Source organism: Phacochoerus africanus, chromosome X, assembly GCF_016906955.1.
Source record: "Phacochoerus africanus isolate WHEZ1 chromosome X, ROS_Pafr_v1, whole genome shotgun sequence".
NCBI classification, from domain to species: domain Eukaryota; kingdom Metazoa; phylum Chordata; class Mammalia; order Artiodactyla; family Suidae; genus Phacochoerus; species Phacochoerus africanus.
The window spans coordinates 102,854,377-102,878,400 of record NC_062560.1 but is presented as its reverse complement, the minus strand read 5'-3'; the positions used below and the strand labels follow the sequence as shown (position 1 = coordinate 102,878,400).

General features: G+C 40.3%; 1 protein-coding gene across 2 annotated transcripts in view; it reads left to right on the top strand.

Annotated features, from left to right (window-relative positions):
* CUL4B (cullin 4B) overlaps nucleotides 1-24,024 on the top strand; it is a 49,247-nt gene that overhangs the window by 6,833 nt on the left and 18,390 nt on the right. The window contains exons 1-9 of one of the 2 annotated variants that reach the window (XM_047764349.1): nucleotides 4,101-4,256; nucleotides 5,009-5,557; nucleotides 7,630-7,745; nucleotides 19,712-19,815; nucleotides 20,302-20,371; nucleotides 22,357-22,430; nucleotides 23,221-23,383; nucleotides 23,533-23,622; nucleotides 23,918-24,000. In XM_047764349.1, the coding sequence (XP_047620305.1) occupies nucleotides 4,229-4,256; nucleotides 5,009-5,557; nucleotides 7,630-7,745; nucleotides 19,712-19,815; nucleotides 20,302-20,371; nucleotides 22,357-22,430; nucleotides 23,221-23,383; nucleotides 23,533-23,622; nucleotides 23,918-24,000 (1,277 nt within the window). In that variant the 5' untranslated portion in view covers nucleotides 4,101-4,228. Of the gene's footprint in view, nucleotides 1-4,100; nucleotides 4,257-5,008; nucleotides 5,558-7,629; nucleotides 7,746-19,711; nucleotides 19,816-20,301; nucleotides 20,372-22,356; nucleotides 22,431-23,220; nucleotides 23,384-23,532; nucleotides 23,623-23,917; nucleotides 24,001-24,024 lie in introns of those variants that run through there. The other variant, XM_047764348.1, reaches the window with a different exon arrangement.

Below are 24,024 nucleotides of genomic sequence, written 5' to 3'. Positions count from 1 at the left end.
TCTGACTGATCTGTCCCCGACTCCCAAACCTCCAAAGGAAACGGCCTGGCCCTAACTGTTAGCCCTTAAATTTATTTTCCAGATGGTTCACAAGTATGACAGTAGATAAAATCTGAGATGAGGGGATAAGTACCTAAATGGTTAAGTACCTAAATCAGTAAATCTTCAGTTGATGAGATAACTACATAGAAGATACATGATTTTGTTAAAAACATGAGATCTGTGTCATTTATTTACATTTTACTAAACACCATACCTTCAGCATTTGTTACTAAGTTTCTTGTTTTATAACACAACTCCAGGATGGGCATATTGTATAGCTGGATCATCTTTGCTTAAGCTCTGGCCTCCTCAGTCATCCCCTCAAAGGCCCTTGCAGCTCATAGCATAACAAAGCCCTTATTATGATGCAATGTTTACTGTGTCATCACTGCTAGATTTGACTCCTCTATATCCCTGCTTCAAAGTTGGTCCTTCAGAAAAGTGGATAGAGAACATGAACCATCTTTTACCCAGCAGTTGTCTTTTCTGGACACATTCTTAAACAATGCTTGCTGCAGAAATATCTTCCTAAGCAAACAATAGCACCTATTTTTAAGGAAATTCCTACCCATGGATAACAAGGCTTCCAGGAGTGACTATTCACTGACAAGCCTCTCCTCAGAGATGTCTGGAGAAGACCCCAAACCAAGCACCCTGGGGAATCCCCATGATCAAAAAAAGGAAACAGGTTAAAAACTCTCTGCCTTTTTAGAGATGCCTACAGAAATAGGGGAATGAACATTAGTCCCCTATATTTGTATTTCTTCCTTTATGCATATATTTACCTTCATAAATAGCTACAGATTTATTTACTTGATTAAAAGGTTAATAATAACTATACCTCAGCTGACAGCACTGTAAAGTTTAATGAGTGTTTCTAAGGTATGACTTGAACTGACAAGATGAAAGATTCTATGTATGTATATGTTAAGTGCCCAATCAGGTTTAGTCTGATAATGGCCATAATTGTATGGTGTCCTACATTGCACGACTTGATTATTGTGGCTTCATTGAGTTAACCCTGAAAAATGTATTTTAATGTTAAGAATGTCTTTAATGTTGGTTGGCAAGTATTTGGGTATAAATACTTGTTTGAGCTAGCCCAATTAATTGATTCTTGATGTAAAAGATGTTTTACAAAGCAGTGTGGGCTTTTCTTCTTAAATTGGTTAAATTTACAAAGAAACAAAGCTCTTGCCTTCATACATCATATAGTAATATCTAAGTTGGTTTGTGCCACGAGATATAAATATTGTTTTAAAAATTACTTAAATTACATATTCATATTAAGATGTGCTACACAGGAGGTCCCGTCATGGCCCAGTGGAAACCAATCTGACTAGGATCCATGAGGACGCAGGTTCCATCCCTGGCCTCATTCAGTGGGTTAAGGATCAGGCATTGCCTTAAACTGTGGTGTAGGCCGAAGACAGGGCTCAGATCTGGCATTGCTGTGGCTGTGGTGTAGGCCAGCAGCTACAGCTCTGATTCGACCCCTAGCCTGGAAACCTCCATATGCCGCAGTTGTGGCCCTAAGAAGAAAAAAGAAAAAAAAAAGATATGCTACATTTGTGAGGATTGACCTTTGCAGAAAATAAAGAGGTCATAAAATGTCAAAAAGAAGATTTTTATTAATAACTAAGAAAAAAAAAGAAAAATATTTTCCTACAAAATTCACTTAAGGATATTTCAATGGAAAACTCAAATAGTAGGTTAGGCTACTGGGTCATTCAAAGTGAGCTAGAGCTCAAGAGCCAAGGATCTGTGCTTTCAGAACTAATATGTAATGCGGAAGACTGAAGGGCTTAGATAACCTTGTCAGATTGGGAGCTATTATTATTAGCATGAAGTTGAATATTAACTGGACTCAGTTCTCCTGTATGTTAGTATAAAAGTTTATCTTTGTATGGTATTAATATAGTAATTTAAAAAATAAACAGTACTTCCATACACCCTTCTAAGCAATATAATTACATAAATTGGAACAAGGCCCACTTTTTTTGGTCTTGAAGAGCCCCTGGTTAAAAATGCAAATGGTCCCTGGAAAGGGTACCACTTTGGGCCATTATTAGCTGGCCCATCCATATACCCTTCTAAGGAATATAACTACATGAAATAAAAAAACCCTTATCATTAAATCCTGAAAATTAGCCAGTTAATCCTCCCTTATGAAAACATGGCATTATTTTATTCTCATTTAATGAAACATTCAACTCAATAAGTATTTACTCTGCATTTACACAGTTGTTCAGCACTGGGTGAAATGTGGGACACAATAAAGGAGGGTTTAATATTTTAGGACACCTTATCTGGCCTTAAGAGTTTACAGTCTTGGGAGTTCCTGCGTGGCTCAGTGGCTTAAGTACCGGCATTGTCATGGCAGTGGCTTGGGCCACTGGGGTGCAGCCAAAAAAAAAAAAAAGAGTTTATAGTCTCATTTAGGGCAGGAAGAACAACATGGTACATTCAAAATAGATAGGTGTCCATCTTTCCCCTTTGAGGCTTCTCTCTTCTCTGGGCCTAAGTTCCATGAGGGCCTTGCTTTCAGCCTGTTGTCATCAAACAGCACAGTACTGATAGTGGCCCTAAGTGGTACCTCTTCTATGGGGATTTTGCTTTTTAACTAAGGACTTTTCAAGACAATAAAAAATAAAAAGTGGACCTATGTAACAAAATTAGAAAACTGATATATTCTTAGGGTTCTGATTTGTCTATCTCAAACTATACAATACAAACTCCTTTTACTTTACCCACAATCCTGTCACTACCCTGCTTTTAAAAGCCCAGTTTGGTCTCCATACTGTCTATCCTAGCCTACAGGGTAGACTCCAGATTTTTTGGCTTCATTTGCCAGGCACTCTTGAGCCTCATCTTACTTCCAACCAGACATATGACTTTTCAGCTTCACTGCACTTTCCACATTTCCACAAACAACCCAGGCCCTTTTACAACTCCCTGCTTTGCTCTTGTTTCCACCACCCAGAATGCCTTTCACCCTCTCCTCTCTTGTCTTTTTAGCAACTCCCTGTTTGAGACCTGACATAAATGTAAATTCCTCTGTGAAGCTCTGACTACTGCAGAATTACCCCCAAATTTCTTGTTTCATCTGTTCCCGTAGTACTCTGTACACTGGTTTATAATACTGTTTAGGAAATTAGTTTTGAAACTCTTCTCCCACTGGCTTCTCAATGGCAGGATCTGGTATAGAGTCTGGCATACAGAGACTTCTATGTACTTTCAGTACATGCTCACTGTGTGTTGCTCCAGTTAAAAAGATCAACAGGTTGGCAGATTTAGTTTTGACATTGTGCTCTTACCCCTCCCCCGTACCCTAGCGTTAAATAAAGACTCCCAACAGGGGATTTACACGGTTTATTATTGCTAATTTAACCAAATTCAGAGGTTTGTGTTTAGGAGTAATCCATTTTAAAATGTGGGCTCGTTGGACTATATTGGTAGAAAACATTGACTTTTGCCAATATCATTCTCCTAAAATGTCTTCTTTGTGATGGGGGATGGGATTGGTCTTGGGAATTGTGTTAGTTACCTTCCTGTTTTTTGGCCGCAGAATGCACCCTTAACTCTGACCAGCCATCTTAGAAAATGCTTCTGGTAGGAAGGTAAAAGGATTTGCAATTATATTACTGAGAAAGGTATCAAAACTCAGTATTGGGTAAGCGGTGTCCTTGACATAAAAGAGAAACAATTTATAGCTCAACCGAATGAAGAACTCTTTTCTTTCTATCCAAGCTCCTTTTCTTTTTCTTTCCTATCTTAACATCATGACATTCCTCTCTAGCAGCAGGCATAATGGCATGATTATGTTTTCCTCCTTTTCGGGTTACTCCTCTAGCCCTGCAACCCCTCCTTATTCTTTTATCTCTTTCAAAGTTTCCATTCTCCGTTCCCTTACTTTTTACTCCCTCCCTCCCTTCTCTTTTTTCCCAGCTAGTTCACCCCGCCCCTCACCGTCACCATCTTCCCTCCCCTTCGGGCTCCTTCCCGCTCCTTCTCCCGCCACCGCCCCTCCCTGCCCGCCTCGCGTTCAGGAAGCTCCAATCAGGAGCTCCGAAGGTGCCTCAAAGGCCCGCCCCCCTTCCACTTCTCCCCCCCCTCCCTTTTCCCTCCTCCCCCCGCCCCCCCCACTGAAGTCCTGCGGACCTGGGGGCTTCGGGATCTGGGCGCTATGAAAAGTGTCTGCCCAGTCACTTCCGGTAAGGGCGTTGCGGCGCGAAGCTTCTCGCGGCACGGTGTAGGAGGGGGTGGGAGTTACCGGTGGGCCGGGGTAGGAGAGTGCTGCCGGGGTGGGGGGGGGGGGGAAGGGGGAGCTAGTGCAAGCTAAGGAGCGCGAGCTTCTCGGGCGCCTCAGCCGCCCCTTCGCCGCCGCCTCCCCAGGAGCCTGCTCCCCCGCCCCCCCCCACCCCCCGGCGCCTGCAGTACTTCTCTCCACCCCCACTCTCGCGGGCTGACACCGCCCCTCCTTCGCCGCCGCGTGACCGGAAGTGGCGCCATCTTTAGCCTCTTGTGCTATTGACAATAACAAGCTCCGGTTCTCTCCCCCTCCCCCTCCCCCCTACCAAGCCATCTCCCCTCCCAGAGAGAGGGAGAAAAGGAGGAGGAGCTGCCGCCTCACAGACTTAACTGAGTCGCTCCTGCAGAAAGGGGGGGAGAGAGACCGAAAACCAGGGGAGGGGGACGGCACGGCCGTTTACCTGTCTGCCTCCTCATTCGCTCTCCCCCCTTGTTCTGCTCACTCCTGGTGTCAGCCTATCCTCCTTCCCAAACCCTCCCATTCCCCCGGTGGAACCCCCCCTTCACTTTCCTTCTTGTCCTCTGTGTTTCTCCTCTTTCTTCCCTTCCCCCCTCTAGCATTGCCACCTTCTCTCCTACACGCACGCAGGCATATAAACGTAGGTTTTTGATGCTCGTCTGCCTGTTGACCCCGCTATTTTCATGTTTCCAACAGGTTTTTCTTCCCCCAATCCCTCAGCTGCTGCTGCTGCTCAGGAGGTCAGATCTGCCACTGATGGTAATACCAGCACCACTCCGCCCACCTCTGCCAAGAAGAGAAAGTTAAACAGCAGCAGCAGCAGTAGCGGCAGTAACAGTAGTAACGAGAGAGAAGACTTTGATTCCACCTCTTCCTCCTCTTCCACTCCTCCTTTACAACCCAGGGATTCGGCATCCCCTTCAACCTCGTCCTTCTCCTGCCTGGGGGTTTCAGTGGCTGCTCCCAGCCACGTACCAATACAGAAGAAGCTGCGTTTTGAAGACACCCTGGAGTTTGTAGGGTTTGATGCGAAGATGGCTGAGGAATCCTCCTCCTCCTCCTCCTCATCTTCACCAACTGCTGCAACATCTCAGCAGCAGCAACTTAAAAATAAGAGTATATTAATCTCTTCTGTGGCTTCGGTGCATCACGCAAACGGCCTAGCCAAATCTTCTACCACCGTCTCTAGCTTTGCTAACAGCAAGCCTGGCTCTGCTAAGAAGTTAGTGATCAAGAACTTTAAAGGTAACCAAGGCCAAAATCCATAATCACCTAAGGATTTGACACTTGAGTGGTCACGTGCTCTATTTATGTTAATATATTAAACACTATAGAGGTGGCCTAATGTTTTATGCATAATCAATGAGGTGGAGGGAGGTCCTTTTTGGGTGGAGGGTTCATTTTCCTGGGGTGGTTAGTATCCTTGTGCTCAAATATACACCGGGTGTTTCTGTGCAGTATTTTGAGGTCTTAGCCTATTGTATCTAATCTGTTATTGCTTATAACATTGACAATCAATATGATTGATCCGGATTTTACAGGTGAGAAATTTGTATTCCAAAAAGATTTATTTATTTCAGGTGCATAGTGAGCCTTGGAACTGCTTGGATTTTTATTTTTATGCTTCAGTAGGCCACATTATCTAGTCTTCAGAAATGCAGGTAGCAATAGTGATCTTTTCATGTTCCAAGACGACTTGTAGTTAGGTTTATAATGTTGAATACTACATGCTTGAAACTCATTGTGAAAGCAGTAGTTGGAGAAAAGTATTTATGATCTCTGCATTTCTTTCCAAAGGTAGGGTTTGGAAGTGAAAAATACTGTGTATCCACAGAAGTACTAACTCTGTGTACCACTAGTCTAAACATAAGAACAGTTACTACATCTATTTTTTTTATCACTGAAATGAATTTTAAGGTACTGACCTGCAACTTTTAAGACAATTTGTTCATTTCGTGTTTGAGACATAGGATTGAGAGTGTTATGAATGCATTGATGCAAATATAAAATCAGCAACATTTTAAAATGTAATTGAGCTGAATTACTTTTTATATGTTGTGTTTCTCTTTTTCTGACTGACTTTTTCAACACCCTTAACTGGCAAGTAATAGATGCTAAAATGATTATTAAATGAAAAAGTGAAATGAATGAACTAAAGTAATATTTACCAGATCATTGGCTTGTAGCTAAATATTAGTATTGAGGAAATTATATTTTCCATGCTTGTATTTTCACTATTAGTGTAGAAATCAGGAATATGCTCTGTTTTGTCATAGGGTTGTTTATTTTTAACCTTTTTTTTTTTTTTTCACTCTCCCACCTCCAAGCTCTCAAGAGTGTTGTAATATTCCAGATTTAATAGTAGACCTTTCTGAAGTAAATATGAATTGTAATTGACTAATATGTTCATGGTTTTGCTTAAAATATATCAGCTTAATAACCAAGGATTTTTAGAGATGAGCTATGATCCTAATTGCATCTGTATAGTCGTTTCAGAGATTTTGTTTGGGTTTTTTTTTCCTCCCTCCTTAAATAAAAACATATTAAAGTATTTGGATGTTCTAATAAAAAAAAACTTCATTGCTGGTCAATGAAGTTTAAATTAAAGCCTGGATTAAGATGTTCCTTTCCATTCTGAAAGTCCTACATAGGATCTGAAGTTGTTTAGATGTTTTAATTTTTTTAGATTTCTTTCTGCTCATAAAAGTAGTTTAAATTAAAACCTGAATTAAGATATTTCTTTCTATTTCTGTAGATGTCACATAAACGTGGGGGTCAAACAGGCCTGAATTAGAATCCCAGTTTTGCCATTGAGTAGCTATGGTGACCTTCGTCAAGCCTTACTAAATGAGTCTTCCAGCCTCAGTTTCCTCAGTTGCAAAATAGGGATAATAATACCTTACTTAGGACATTATTAGGAAGATTAAGATGTTTACAAGTACTTTGTACATAGTAGGCACTAAGAATTTTAAATCTCAAGTACCAAATTCATGTTGACTTAGGTTTTATACCACGATGTAATAGGATCAGGATTTTTTTTTTTAACCTGTCATTCTTGAATTTTTATTTTTTGAATCAATATAGTCAGTAGGAAAAAAAACCCCTCACTTTCAATTTTAATAGACGAGTCAAAATGACTTACATAGTATTCTGGCATTTCAAATTTTATTCTTTATACTAATCCTAAAAATGGTGGTTACTTTAACAATTAGGTATAATAATTATAAAAATCACAATTTACCCTTAAAGAGCAATAATACTTTTTGTTACTACATTTTATATATTATTCTGATATTAACCTTTTACATATCATCTAGATAAGCCTAAATTACCAGAAAACTACACAGATGAAACATGGCAGAAACTAAAAGAAGCAGTGGAAGCTATCCAGAATAGTACTTCAATTAAGTACAATTTAGAGGAACTCTATCAGGTATGTATTAATGTGGATAACCAGATTTGGTTAGCTTACATTGAGGTGCAGTGTATATGGATTTTATTTTTTGAAATGGGTGCTTATGTAGACTTTTTCCTTCTAATTGCAATTTGTTGATTAATGTATGCACTGTGTTCTTTAATCAGACCATGTATTCTGACAGGAACTCGGTGCAGTCTTATTGGTATAAATTGAGCTTATCTTGGACCCTTCTGATTAGGATTTACAGTTAGGAGGACCTTGGTATAAATAACTATAATAGAATCCTGTAGCCTAGATCTCAAAGATGATTTCCAGTGACATGTCATTCTGTTGTGATACATGTCATCAAGCATGGCCTCAAGAAATGCAGATATTCTCTCTACTTTATTCTACCTCTTTCCTATTAGTACGGTCTTTCCATTTCTTTTTCTTGTTATGTTTATCTCCTGGCCTATGAGACACACCTTAGCCCCGGAATGAGCAGCAGGTTGTAGTTCAGCAACTTGGTCTGAGGTTCAGTTTTGTTTCTTTTGTTTAACAAATTGATTATATTTGAAGTGTTTAACTTAAATATACAATTAAGGGCAATTACTGATTTAGACTTCTTGCCACCGAGATACTTTGCCCTATTGTTACTTTTTTTTTTTTTTAACTTTTGTCTTTTTAGGGCCGCACCTGTGGCATATGGAGGTTCCCAGGCTAGGGGCGAATAGGAGCTGTAACTGCCGGCCTACACCACAGCCTCAGCAACGTGGGATCCGAGCTGCATCTGCAGCCTACACCACAGTTCACAGCAATACCAGATCCTTAACCCACTGAGCAAGGCCAGGAATTGAACCTGCATCCTCATGGATACTAGTCAGGTTCGTTAACCACTGAGCCACAATGGGAACTCCTGCCCTACTGTATTTTTTTCCATAACCAATTCAAGAAGTTACTTTTCATTATAGTGTCAGCAGTTTCATATTTAAAAAATACTTCAGAGTTCAGTGGCTGGAGTTTGCATTGATAGGTACCTTGTAAGAAATTATGTTGGTTCAATTTATCAGAATTTTAATTGTAGAGGTAGTATGGTGATGGACAAACCATGGATTAGGAGGCAGAAGACAAAGGTTTGGGATCTAGTTTTGGCTGCTCTTACTCTTGTGATCTTGGGCAAGGTACTAAACCTCTCTCAGCTGCTGTTTCCTCCTCCATAAATAGGGGGGAAAACACCTGCTCTGTCTAGCTCATGGAGTTGCTTATAAGAAATAAGATGTTTGAGAAAAACTTTGAAGCACTATGATAGAGAAATATAAGTTGATGTTGTCATTAGTTAAAAACTTTTTCATAACCCACAGTATGATTTTTTCACTTGTAATATGTCAACTGAAATCACCAGTTGCTGTTTAAATTGAGTGCACCAGTGTTTGCTTAAAGCTCTGAACAGGGCCCAGTACATAGTAATACTGCTAATGTGATATTACAAGCATTATAATGCTATTTAAGTGTTTGATAGTAGTAGTAGTAATAAGGTTAAGGATAAGCTCACCTCATTTGGCTGTGTTGGTATATTACATATGTGGCTCCTGAGTTGTACAATAATAAAAGTAGAATTAGAGAATTAGTGTTGGAAAGGCCTTAAGCGATCATGTGGTCCATTATCTTTTCTCCTATAGTGTATGTGACAGCCTACAAAGTAGGATTATCTCGCTTAAGCGCTATAGAAATCCTTTGTCAAGTAGGTAAGTTGGTAGTTATCCCCACTGTATTGATGAGGCAGAGTCGTCTCAGGGAAGTTAAATAACCATGCCTGGAGTCACATATTGGCAGAGTAGGGGACTTAAACTGAGATGCCCAGGTTTCTAGTCCAGTGCACTTTCACCACTATACCACAGCACTTTGTGTACTTCTGTAGTGCAGTGTTTGAAGCAAATAGTTTTACTTGAGGAGAAAACTTCTTTGTCATCAAATAAGGTAGGTTTTTTTCATTCGTGCACGTATATGGTATTTATTTGGATATGCTGGCATATAGTATCTTTAATTTCAATATGTTAATTTATGTATTTCATAATTACTACGTATTGATTGTAGTTGTTAATGAACTTTGTTTACTTTACCTGGAGTATGTTTCTAGAGCTTTTGGGTTCAAAAAATATTTTCATAATAAATTGTTTCTATTAAATCCCTTTATGTTCCAAAAGTTTGTAGCTTACATTTCTTTTTGTGTTTTTTCTTCATTGTACTTAAGGGTTTTTACCTGCTGTTGGTCAGTTGCATTTCTTTGGCCTAAAATCAGTGTTAAAACTTTTCACTCTTAGCGTTTTTCAGAATACTTTACTGCTTCTGCTATAATAAATTCAGAAGCATTTGTTTCTAGCTCTTTTGTTGTTTTTGATCTTAATTTGTAAATGTTCCTTTGGATTGTTCTCAGAAAGATTATTTTGAGATGTTCAAGTTCAAAAAAGAAGATAAAAGGATAAAGGGAGTAAAATTATACCATCCGGATTTCAGGTGCTTGTTTGATTTTAACTGGTTGAAATGTAATTTAAAAGTACTCTCCTAAAATTCAAACAGTATAGGAGTATGTAGTATACCACACAAAAGTTCTCCAAACCCCTCATTCCCCTATCTCACTCTATCCCTGAAGTAAACAATTAGTTGGCATGTATCTGTGCAGAACTTTTTTCTATGACTGCAAAACCATTTTGCTTTAAAGCTTAAGCATGGAAGCCTCTAGTGTAGATTGCATATACTTCCTAAGGTGTTTTGTTTTTTTTTTTTTTGCTTCACATCCTTGGCATATGGAAGCCCCCAGGCTAGGGGCCAGATCAGACCCACAGCTGCTGGCCCACGCCACGGCCAGATTCGAGCCACATCCTCAACCCACACCACAGCTCATGGCAACACTGGATCCTTAATCCACAGAGGCCAGGAATCGAACTCGCATCCTCATGGATACTAGTCAGACTCGTTGCCACTGCACCACAATGGGACCTCCTCCTCCTAAGTTTTTAATTTCTAGAAAAGAACATGCCATTCTGAGTGTTTCTGCAATAAATAAATGCAGAAACTTTTTGTCTTATTAGGGCCGCATTTGATGTGTATGGAGGTTCCCAGGCTAGGGGTCCAATCGGAACTGTAGCTGCTGGCCCACACCATAGCCACAGCAATGCCAGATCTGAGCCTGAGTCTGCAACCTACACCACAGCTCGAGGCAACATCGGATCCTTAACCCACTGAACGAGGCCAGGGATTGAACCTGCATCCTCATGGATAGTAGTCAGATCCATTTCCACCGAGCCATGACGGGAATTCCAGTGTGGTCTTTTAAAAGTGATTTTAAGTGAGAATTGTACCTAAGTTTAAAAATTATCTTTCCTCCACAATCTTGAAATCCTGTGAGAGTGAGGCAGTAGTTCATGTTGTTTTGATTTGGGTTCATTTGTTTGTTTTTGATTAATTGCAGATAGGAATATGCACTGACTTTCAAGTTGATCAGCCTGCCTTAGATTAGAGATCTTCCACTCACGATTTAACTTTGGTTGAGTTACTTCTCTAAGCCTTGGTTTCCTCATTTGCAAAATGGGGAGACTAACACTACCTTATGGCAGGGTTCGGTTGTAAATAAATTACTGCAAAAGAAGTATTTAACTACACTGCCTGCTGTATGTCTTTGTCATCGGTGATGATGTTGATGATGATAGTAATATTTGAGTCTTTAAAAACAAAATCTTTATTTTATTGCACAGATCTAAAGCCACACATGTTTTTCAATTCTGAATCCATGCTGGGCCAGAACAACTGGCTGATAAATTGATTACATTTCAAATATGTGTTAGAAAATACCACTAGCCAAATTGAAAAAAAAATAATAGGCAAATGGAAGAACTCTCTAGGAACAGTGTCCCTCTGCACTTTTCAAGAATGTGTCTTGTTTTTTACATGTGCTATCTTAATAGTTGGAATCTTGGTTTTGGCGTGTGACTTTTTTACTAAGTAATATTTTAAGTAATGGGATTATTTTCCTCGTATTCTCAATCTTGAATGAGTTGCTATGTAGGGTTTTTTTTTTTTTCAATGCCAAATCCTAGCCGTGTCTTGTGACCACAGCTCACGGCAGCACCAAATCCCTGATCCATTGAGCAAGGCCAGGGATCGAACCCGCATCCTCATGGATACTAGTTGGGTTCAATTCTGCTGCAACACAATGGCAGCTCCCGCTGTGTAGGTTTTTAAATCAGCTATCTTTTTTGGAGCTGGCTAGTTTTAATATGAAAGTGTAACATTTCTTTTTTCTTTTTTTTTTTTTTTGTCATTTTAGGCATATGGAGGTTCCCAGGCTAGGGGGTCCATTCAGAGCTGTAGCCATCAGCCTATGCCACAGCCACAGCAATGCCAGATCCCAGATGAATCTGCAACCTACACCACAGATCATGGCAACGCCAGATCCTTAACTCACTGAGCGAGGCCAGGGATCAAACCTTCAACCTCATGGTTCCTAGTCGGATTCGTTTTCGCTGCGCCATGACGGGAACTCCTGTTGAAAAGTTTTGTGATGTGCTTTCTTTTCTTTCTTTAAATATGTGGTTTGAAAAGTAAGCCCCGGAGTTCCCGTCATGGGGGCAGTGGTTAACGAATCCAACTAGGAACCATGAGGTTGCGGGTTCGGTCCCTGGCCTTGCTCAGTGGGTTAACGATCCGGCGTTGCCGTGAGCTGTGGTGTAGGTTGCAGATGCGGCTCGGATCCCGCACTGCTGTGGCTCTGGGGTAGGCTGGTGGCTACAGCTCCAATTAGACCCCTAGCCTGGGAACCTCCATATGCTGCGGGAGCGGCCCAAAGAAATAGCAAAAAGACAAAAAAAAAAAGAAAAGTAAGCCCCAACCCATTAGGCCAGTGACCAGAGTTGAGTACCATGGTGGGAATTTTATATCTTTCTTAAGTGTCATTGTTAAATCAGAAAAATTTCTATATTTCCTCCTTTATCATTTATTTTTTGCCTTCTTTATATTTTTTATCACTTTAATTTTCTTCCTTTTTTAATACTAGTCTTTTCCCCTTATTTCACTCTTTTCCTCATCCCAAATGCAAGCTTATGTGCCTTTGCTGTTTTCTTAAGTCGTATATTTTGCAAAGCATCAAATTTCAGAAACTATATAGCTTTAGCATTTCATTTATATTTTCTTCTTTCTTCAGCCAGACAGGTTTTTTTTTTTTTTGTGACATGCATGAAGGGGCTGGGATTTGGAGGAATAAAGGTTAAAACCTTATTAGAATTGTTTTTATTTTATACCCAACTACCTTCAAGAAGGATTTGAGGCAGTATATTTAACCTGTAATGATTGGGAGCTTAAGTAAAAAGGTAGTGTTTTTTTGTTTTGATTTGTTTTGACCTCACCCGTGGCATGCAGAAGTTTCTGGGCCAGGCATTGAACCCAAGCCACAGCAGTGACAATGCTGGATCCTTAACCCCCTGTACCACCAGGGAACTCCAAAAGATAGTTTTATTTAAGAGACTTGTAGAATTATCTAGAATGTTTAATACAAATAGTTGCCTGTGAAACAAGGTTAGGTTAGTAATAATTATACCAGATCAAACTTCCAGGAATTTCCAAAGTATTTAGTGAAATGTAAAATAATACATTTCTAAAAGTACCTTTCGAAGTTCCTATTGTAGTGCAGCAGAAACGAATCCAACTAGTAACCATGAGGTGTTGGGTTCGATCCCTGGCCTAGCTCAGTGAGTTAAGGATCCGGCGTTGCCATGAGCTGTGGGGTAGGTCACAGACGTGGCTCGGATCCTGCATTGCTGTGGCTGTGGTGTAGGCCAGCAACTGTAGTTCTGATTTAGCCCCTAGCCTGAGAACCTCCATATACCAAGGGTGCAGCCCTAAAAAGCAAAAGTAAATAAATAATTTTAATTAAGTAACTTTTAAAGATCTAGAATAGAGTTTATCTCAGACTCCTAACTAGTGATTTAACACTTACTCATGTTTCTGTGCTAGCACCTAACAGGATAGAGTGCTTAGTAAACACTCCATTTTTGTTGAATCAGTGACCGTTTACTGTGTTCAAAGCTGGACAGATGCCGTGTACATACAGAGATCACATGGTTCTTGCCTCTGAGTGCTTATATTTTAGTAGGTTCATGAAATTAATTTGTGACCAAAGTGTTTTGTTTTTTTTTTCATTTTTGGCCACCCTGCAGCATATGAAGTTGCCAAACCAAGGTATCAGATCTGAGCCACACTTGCAACCTATGCTACCAGATGTGCCACAGCAGGAACATCATGACCAACATTTTTTTTTTTTTTTGTCTTTTTGCTATTTCTTTGGGCCGCTCCCGCGGCATATGGAGGTTCCCAGGCTAGGGGTCGAATTGGAGCTGTAGCCACTGGCCTACGCCAGAGCCACAGCAACGCGGGATCTGAGCCGCGTCTGCAACCTACACCACAGCTCACGGCAACGCCGGATCGTTAACCCACTGAGCAAGCGCAGGGACCGAACCCGCAACCTCATGGTTCCTAGTCGGGTTCGTTAACCACTGCGCCACGACGGGAACTCCATGACCAACGTTTTTTAAAGAAGTAAAATAGAAAATATCAGTACATTACACATAGTAATGTTAAGTGTAGGTTCAGAAAGATTTTGTTTCAATTACATTAATTTTCTGTGCAATGGATTGCAACATAAAATACATTTTTTTACTGTGGCTTTTCAAAAACTATTGGAAGTCCCTATTTTTTAGACACACAGGATTGCTCCAAACAAACTTGCTTGAAAGTGAGGAAAGCAGAGTGTTTAGATCACAGAGTATATGGAAGATTATAAAATAGAAATGAGACTACAATAACAGTAATATCGAGCCTTGAATGCCATGCTAAAAAGTGTGGTGGTGGGGAAGATAGGGTTGTATTGGGGGACATGAGTACTTAACATTTTTAGAATACGTAATATATTCATCTATTTCAAAGCCCAAAAGTATTACAGAGTATGTGGTGAAAAGTATCACTTCCATTCCATCCTCCAACTCTCCTCCCCCCCAGCTAATTGTTCTCTTGACAAACATTATTGGGGGGATTGTTCCAGAATATTTTATGTATGTAAAAACAACTGTGTTAGAGTTCTATAGTTGCTCAGTAGATTAAGAACCTGACTAGTATCCATAAGGATGTCGGTTCTATCCCTGACCTTGCTCAGTGGGTTAAGGATTTGGTATTGCCGAAAGCTGCAGCATGGGTCACAGACATAGCTCAGATCCATTGTGGCCATGGCTGTGGTGTAGGCTAGCAGCTATAGGTCCAATTCAACTCCCTAGCCTAGGAACTTCCATATGCCGTAGGTATGGCCCCAAGGGGGAAAACAAAACACAACTGTGTTTTTTGTTTTTTTTTTCTGTCCATGCTTGCAGCACATGGAAGTTCCTGGGCCAGGGATTGAACCTGAGCCACAACAGCAACCTGCAGTGACAATGCCAGATTCTTAACCCACTGTGCTGCAAGGGAGCTCTGTATGAAGGGTTTTTTTTTTTCCCTCTCTTTTTACGTAAATGATAGTAGGCCAAGTACCACACCATTCACTCCTTTGTATTTTTTATACTTGTTAATGGGATTGCTCCATAACAGTACCTGAAGAGCTTGATGGAAAAGTTCCTTTTTTTTTTTTGTCTTTTTTGTCTTTTTGCCTTTTGAGGGCCGCTCCCTCGGCATATGGAGGTTCCCAGGCTAGGGGTCTAATCGGAGCTGTAGCCACCAGCCTGCACCAGAGCCATAGCAATGCGGGATCTGAACTGCCTCTGTGACCTACACCACAGCTCACTGCAACGCCGGATCCTTAACCCACTGAGCAAGGCCAGGGATCGATCCCATGTCCTCATGGGTACTAGTCGGATTCGTTAACCACTGAGCCACGACGGGAACTCCAAAAGTTCCTTCTTTTTTTAGGGCTGCATCGTGGCATATGGAAGTTCCCAGGCCAGGGGTCAAATTGGAGTCACAGCTGCCGGCCTACACCACAGCCATAGCAATGCAGGGTCTGAGCCGAATCTGACCTGTACCACAGCTCACGGAAACATGGGATCCTTAACCCACTGAGCAGGGCCAGGAATCAAACTCACATCCTCATGGATACTAGTCATGTTCGTTACCACTGAGCCACAATGGGAACTCCTTTTTTTTTTTTTTTTAAGGGTCACGCTTGTAGCTTATGGAAGTTCCCAGGCTAGAGGTCAAATTGGAGATGCGGCTGCTGGCCACAGCCACAGCAACACCACATCTGAGTCGCATCTGATCTATAACCTGTGCAGCAACTTGAGGCAATGTTGGCTCCTTAACTCACTGAGTAAGGCCAGGGATCCAACCTGTGTTCTCATGGATACCAGTTGGGTTCTCAACCCGCTAAGCCACAAGAGGAACTCCTTTTTTTTTTTTTTTTAAACGGCTGCACCTGTGGCATATGGAAGTTCCTGGAGTAGGTGTCAAATTAGAGCTATAACTGAGGTTGACACCACAGCTACGGCAACACAGATCCTTAATCTACCAAGCAAGGCCAGGGATTGAACTTGCATCTTCACAGAGACAATGTTGGGTCCTTAACCCCCTTAGCCACAATGAGAACTCCTGAAAAGTTCTTTTTTTTTTTTTTTTTTGTCTTTTTGGGGCTACATCCACACATATGGAAGTTCCCAGGCTAGGATTCCAATCAAAGCTGTAGCTGCCGGCCTATACCACAGCAATGCCATATCCGAGCCTCCTGAGTCTTCGACCTACACCACAGCCCAAGGCAACACTGGATCCTTAATCCACTGAATCCCGCATCTTATGGATCCTAGTTGGGGTTGTTAATTGCTGAGCCACGAAGGGAACTCCTCCAAAAAGTTCTTAAGGAAGGGAAGGAATTAAATAGGTCTGGTCTATACGTTAAGCAGTCAAGACTGAATTAGGGAAGCAGTGTGTTCTTTTCCATCTTGACCTTCACACCTACCCAGGATGCTCCTGGCTTTCCCTTTTCTTTTCTTGCCTCTAACATTTTTAACCACCCTCCAACTAAACATAGGTGAGGCTGTATGTGTATAAAGCCCATATAATTCTGTATGCATATAGTTCTCTATTTCTCACTGTTCCCATTAGCTTTTTATCCATTTCCATCTGGGTCTTTGGGACTCCACCTCTTTACTTCTGCTTAGGAAGCCTTTCCTGACTTGCCACTGTCCTAAAAATTCAGTTAGGGGCCTCATATTTATGCTCATCCTCATCATAGCACATAACATAGCGTATCATAATTACATGTTTTCTGGCCAGTTTTCTCCTTTTGCCGTAAGCCCCATCTATGTCCAGGACATATCACTAACTATAGGTACATTAGTTTTTTGAGTATTGACTATATTTACCTGGTTCAAAGCCCCAAAAGTATTAAAGAACATATAGGTGCATGAGCACATGTTCTCTTTCTGTCATTAAGGAGAGCTGGGGAACAGAATATAAACATAAAAGGATACATTACTGATGCAGTGACAGGTCATTGTGCTATGATTGGTGGTCATGCCAAATGAGTCATTGGTAGCTGAGGAAATTAAGGAAAGCCTATTGGAAGAAGTGGAACCTAGCTGGGTAGTAAAGGAATATGGCATCATGCGTGAGAAGATAAATAAGTGCGATGAGAACTAATGTATGAGAGAAAGAGGAACACAGCAGAAGGGAATGGTAGAAGTGGGACTTGGAAAGTACTGGAAGTGGGAAATGTGAAGAAGATGGAGTACAAAGACATAATCTAAGTGAGGAATGAGAAATGCTGAGAAAATTAGTCACTCAAAAGGAACACCAAGGAGTTCCCGTCGTGGTGCAGCAGAAATGAATCCGACTAGGAACCATGAGGTTTGGGGTTTGATCCCTGGCCTTGCTCAGTGGGTTAAGGATCCAGCATTGCTGTGGCTGTGGCATAGGCCAGCCACTATAGCTCTAATTAGATCCCGAGTCTGGGAACCTCCATGTGCCGTGGGTGCGGCCCTTAAAACAAAACAGGAACACCAAGATAAAATGAGAAGAATACTAAAGGAGAAAGAGAGAGAGTCCTTAGAGGATCAAGTGAACCAGTCAGGCTCATGAAAAAAATACAACCTTAGGCATTTGTGGCCTGACCCAAGCCCTCATGGAAAGTGGTGGCCAGCAGAGTCTCAGCGTTCCTATTCCTCCTTAGCTGCTGGGTTTGATTGGCCTGTTGTTTCCTGGTAAGGTATATTGTCTTTCCTCTTTTGTTGTAAGTGGATTCCTTTAAGCTTTCTTTTCATTTGCTAGTTTATTTGCTAGACTTGTATACTAGGAGTATGACTTCCAACTACATATTTATAAAATGGCACTCCAACCAACAGGACTTGGATGGTCCCTTAGAGTCAGTTTTTTGTTTGTTTGTTTGTTTGTCTTTTTAGGGTTGCACCTGAGGCATATGGAGGTTCTCAGGCTAGGGGTCTAATCTGAGCTGTAGCTGCCGGCCTATGTCACAGCCACAGCAACGCCAGATCCTTAACCCACTGAGCGAGGCCAGGGATTGAACCTGCTACCTCATGGTCCCTAGTCAGATTCGTTTCCACTGCGCCATGACGGGAACGCTTAAAGTCAGTTTTAATGAAGTTTTTGCCTTTTGTTGTAGTGAGAAAGAAATCCTGGTGTTATGCTTAAGTCGTTACTAGTTGGATTGGTAGGTTATATCACAGCTCATATAAAGTTTTACCATGCCCATTGTATTAAATTTTAAAGTCTTGATACACGTAACAAGAAACTCATTAAAATCTAAAGTTTGTCCTCTTGGGATCTGAGTATAAAAGACCAATTCAACTGTTAGAATGAAATAAAAATACAGTATTTCTTTAGTAATTAATGTTTATTCAGTTATGCAAATTTAAAATCCTATTTATTCTTAAACTGAAATGTTGGAGAAAAATCTTTGGTATATAATTATATCATACTCATAATACTGCTAGCAATAAATTCTGCACATTGCTCTGTTAAGGAAAACCAAAGAAGGTATAAATAAATTTTAATTCAGTAGTGGTTGAACTGCCCATTCCATCTGATGAATTATTATTATTATTTTTTTTTTGTCTTTTTGCCATTTCTTGGGCCACTCCTGCAGCATATGGAGGTTCCCGGGCTAGGGGTCGAATCGGAGCTGTAGCTGCCAGCCTACGCCAGAGCCATAGCAACACAGGATCCGAGCTGCGTCTGCGACCTACACCACAGCTCACGGCAACACCAGAACCTTGACCCACTGAGCAAGGGCAGGGATCAAACCCGCAACCTCATGGTTCCTAGTCGGATTCGTTAACCACTGCGCCACGACTGGAACTCCTGATGAATTATTTTTTGAACTCAAAACAGTATTCTGCTTATGAAAACATTTTTAAGAACAAGACAAAATTGGAAGTTCCCCTTGTGGCTCAGCAGTAATGAGCCCAACTAGTATCCATGAAGATGAAGGTTTGATCCCTGGCATTGCTTGGTGGGTTAAGGATCCAGCACTACAGTGAGCTGTGGTATAAGTTACAGATACAGGTCAGATCTGGCCTTGCTGTGGCTGTGATGTAGGCCAGCAGCTATAGTTCTGATTCGACCCCTAGCCTTGGAACTTCCATATGCCATAGGTGTTGCCCTAAAGAGCAAAAAAAAAAAAAAAAAAGAACAAGACAATTTATATGTAGCAGTTGTTATAAATTGGATATCTTCACAAGGGAAGAATTTGGCTTAATTTCCTCCATCTTTAACCTGTACAGCCACAATACAATAAATATATTAATTTGTAGAGGAAGGATTGGTAAAAGTACATTGGTTATGAAGAAAGTTCACTACCCATAGTGATATTTTGTTTTACCTTGTGTTTTAAATGGACGAATAATCTTTTTTAATAAGCTGACATGATAGGAATAACCAATAAGAATTTGATTTAATAGTCGAGTAACATGCCCCACATGTGCCTATTCTCCTAAGAAAGTATGTGTTTAATTTTGCAGGCTGTGGAAAATCTCTGTTCTTACAAGATTTCTGCTAACTTGTACAAACAGCTGAGACAGATTTGTGAAGATCACATCAAAGCACAAATTCATCAGTTCAGAGAATATCCTTTAAAAAACCAAAAAATCTTGTATTTTCATCTTTTCCTCTCTATCCATGCATCACTTTTTAACCCACCTTGAAATGGACTGTGTTTTGTAGATTTGTTATTTTTGTTCATTTTGGCTCTAGAGAAAAAATAAGCAAAATTTGACTTTCTAATTAAGGTCCAAATCTGTATTAGAGTAAATAAGATGTCTTTATGTCTTCTTTACCTTTTGTCCTAACAAATTTCCATTTGAGGGAAGGTAATTGGGAAATAATAAACCGAAAACACAATGCTCAGTTATGTCTAGGACTTGTTTTTAAAGGTGTTTTCTAGTGGGATCTAACATGTTTTTACAGTTTAAGAAGTAGCATTTTGTTCTATAAGTGCTATTTATTTTCATTTAAATATGTAGGACATTCCATATTTAAGACAAATGTGCTCTTACATTGCATGTATTACTTGTACTAAGCACTTTTAAAATATCCTTAACATATATCTCACAGATTCATTGGATAGTGTTCTTTTTCTAAAGAAGATCGATAGATGTTGGCAGAACCACTGCAGACAAATGGTAAGCTGGAAAAAGCAGTACATTTCAGCTAAATATTGTAGTTAAAAAATGAGTTTCTTCAAATGCAGTTTATTTTAAAAGCTTTGCAATGGAGGACTGTCTCAATATCTAGTCTGAACTGGGAACTAATTTTGGTTGAGTTTCCCATTTTCAAACCTCAAGTAATAGGTAAACCACTATTTTATTTATTTATTTATTTATTTTTTCACTTTTCAGGGCCACACCTGGGGCATGTGAAAGTTCCTAGGCTAGGGATCAAATCAGAACTGCAGCTGCCAGGCCTACACCACAGCCACAGCAACAGGGGATCTGAGCCACATCTGCATCCTACAGCATAGCTCACGGCAATGCTGGACCCTTAACCCAATGAGCAAGGCCAGGGATTGAACCTGCATCCTCATGGATACTAGTAGGGTTCATAGCCTGCTGAGCCGTGACAGGAACTCCAGACCCATATTTTAGAATGACTTGTACCTTAGACTCATTTTTCTTTTCTTTTTTTTTTTTGCCTTTTGTCTTTTTGTTGTTGTTATTGCTATTTCTTGGGCCGCTCCCGCGGCACATGGAGGTTCCCAGGCTAGGGGTTGAATCGGAGCTGTAGCCACCGGCCTACGCCAGAGCCACAGCAACGCGGGATCCGAGCCGCGTCTGCAACCTACACCACAGCTCACGGCAACGCCGGATCGTTAACCCACTGAGCAAGGGCAGGGACCGAACCCGCAACCCCATGGTTCCTAGTCGGATTCGTCAACCACTGCGCCACGACGGGAACTCCTCATTTTTATTTTCTTAACACTTAACCAGAAAGTATTTATCTCATTAAATAAGTGTTACATTTTGTCTGTCAGTCTTTTTAATTTTATGGCTGCATCTGTGGCATGTGGAAATTACCCAGTCAGGGATTGAATCTGAGCCACAGATGTGACCTGTGCCACAGCTGCGGCAACACTGGCTCCTTTAACCCACTGTACCCAGCCAGGGATCTAACCCACACCTCTGCAGCTACCTGGGCCTCTGCAGTTGAATTCATAACCCACTGCACCACAGCAGGAACTCCTGTCTGTCAGTCTTGATGGCATCTCCCCTGCTATTTGATTACCTGTGAAGGTGCCAGATGATTCTTTATTTTAGCTTATTCAGATCACAGTCTCTTCATATTTCCTTAATTTGGTATAATTTTAAACCTGATATCCTTCAGATTAAAAACCTTAAAATCTATCCCACCATCCAGAATCCCAAGTGTACAATTTAGGTACTTTCACTCTGAGGACTGTTGCTGAGGAAAAATTGTATGTGTGCCCTCTTGATTCTGTTTTTATTTTCATTTACTTCTCAAATTGCAGAGAAGTCATAGACCATTTTAAGTGTCTTTTTTTGAATTCCCATTGTGGCTTGACGGCGTAGGCCAGCAGCTGTACCTCTGATTCGATCCATAGCCCAGAACTTTCATATGCTACAGGTTCGCCTTCCCCCCAAAATTGATTAATTGATTAGGTATCTTTTTTTCTGTAAAGTATATCAAGAATTAAGACAACCGGAGTTCCCGTCGTGGCGCAGTGGTTAACGAATCCGACTAGGAACCATGAGGTTGCGGCTTCGGTCCCTGCACTTGCTCAGTGGGTTAAGGATCCGGCGTTGCCGTGAGCTGTGGTGTAGGTTGTATACAAGGCTCGGATCCCGCGTTGCTGTGGCTCTGGCGTAGGCCGGTGGCTACAGCTCTGGTTAGACCCCTAACCTGGGAACTTTCATATGCCACAGGAGCAGCCCTAGAAATAGCAAAAAGACAAAAAAAAAAAAAAAGAGTTAAGACAATAGAATAGTTTAATAAAAATGGTATGGGTTTATTCTCAGGTAGATGTGTTTATCTGTATGTTTGACCCTAGTAGTCTAGTATATATACAAGTAAACCCTGCAGTCTTATTTTATCAAGAGCCAATATTTCAACTGCATGACATAAAAGAATTGTTTATTTTTTTCCTTGGCAGATAATGATCAGAAGCATTTTTTTGTTTCTGGATAGGACTTACGTTCTTCAGAATTCAATGCTACCCTCCATTTGGTAAGGATGCCAGAAAAAAATTGAAAAGATTTTTTTCAAATCATAATCAAATCTTAATTACACTAACAGAAGAGAAGAAATGATGCTGTGTATATTCTCCTAAAAATTCACATTTGGCTTCTAGACTTTGATTTATAGCAGTTTTATCTTTTTAATTATGTCTTGCTTCTGGTGATATTGGAGGGCTAACATTCCCTCACCAGGTAATAATTTATGATGGGTTTTTTTGTTATCCAGGGGATTAAAGTTTGCTCTGGTCTGTCTGTGCATGATTTTGTTGCTGATCAAGAGTCACTCATTATCTTTTAACATTATCATCGAAAATTCCCTGTATACACCAAAATAGAAGAGTTTAATGAGCTCTTCCCCCCACCACATGCCTGGCATTTACCAGACAGTTTACTATTTTTTGAGTACTGAAGCCAGATAACAAATGAGCAATTAAGCCTTCATTACCAGTACAATGAAGACCATTTTATAGCTTTGGACTAATTTTCTCTTTTTTTGACCAAGGAAGAAATCCACTAAAGAAAATAATACAGCAAAATTTAGTTATGGAGGAACATGGGAGTTTAGCTTCAGTTTTCATTAAAGACAAAATGAGTTTCCTGTATGCCTTAATTTAATAATGTTATTTACAATTAAATGTGTGGGTTTTATCCTTTTACAGTTGCTGCTTCAAAGCCTGGAACCCTAATTAACATGTGGTGAGAAATTAAGCAAGCTCTCCAGAAGTGGTATTGTTGTCAATTAATTAATTTATATATGTTTTTTTGTTTGTTTGTTTTAGGGACATGGGACTGGAGTTATTCAGAGCTCATATTATTAGTGATCAGAAAGTCCAGAATAAGACAATTGATGGCATTCTTCTTTTGATTGAGAGGGAAAGGAATGGTGAAGCAATTGATAGAAGTTTACTCCGAAGCCTTTTAAGCATGCTCTCTGATTTGCAAGTAAGTTAACGACTTCACTTACTACAGAGCTGATTGGTATCCTTAGCTTGATGTTTAAAAACCAAATTCATAGTACTATTCACATAGAGAACATTTAATAATAACATTTATTGAATAATTGAACTTTATTTTTTGTTACCCTCTCCCAGATTTATCAGGATTCTTTTGAACAACGATTTTTGGAAGAAACTAACCGACTCTATGCAGCTGAAGGCCAAAAATTAATGCAGGAAAGAGAGGTATTTAAAAATCACGATTAAGAAATCCACTATGTCTCACAAGACCCTATTTTATAGAATATAAGCTGCCCTTTGCATTTATCTTCCCAACATTATGCTGCTTTTCTCTCAGGTGCTCCCTTCTTTTCTTTCTTCTTAAAGGCCAGAATTCTGGATCATAAACTCTACCCATAATTTTACATATGATTCATCCCTGTCACATTTGACAGGGCTGCTCCCAGGATCTTTTGGACTTGACATTTTCTGAATGATTTGTGGGGAGGAAAAAAATAATATAAAAAAACTATCTTTGTAGGTTCCTGAATATCTTCATCATGTTAACAAACGTCTAGAAGAAGAAGCAGACAGACTTATTACTTACTTAGATCAGACCACCCAGTAAGTATTACATGCTCAACCTAA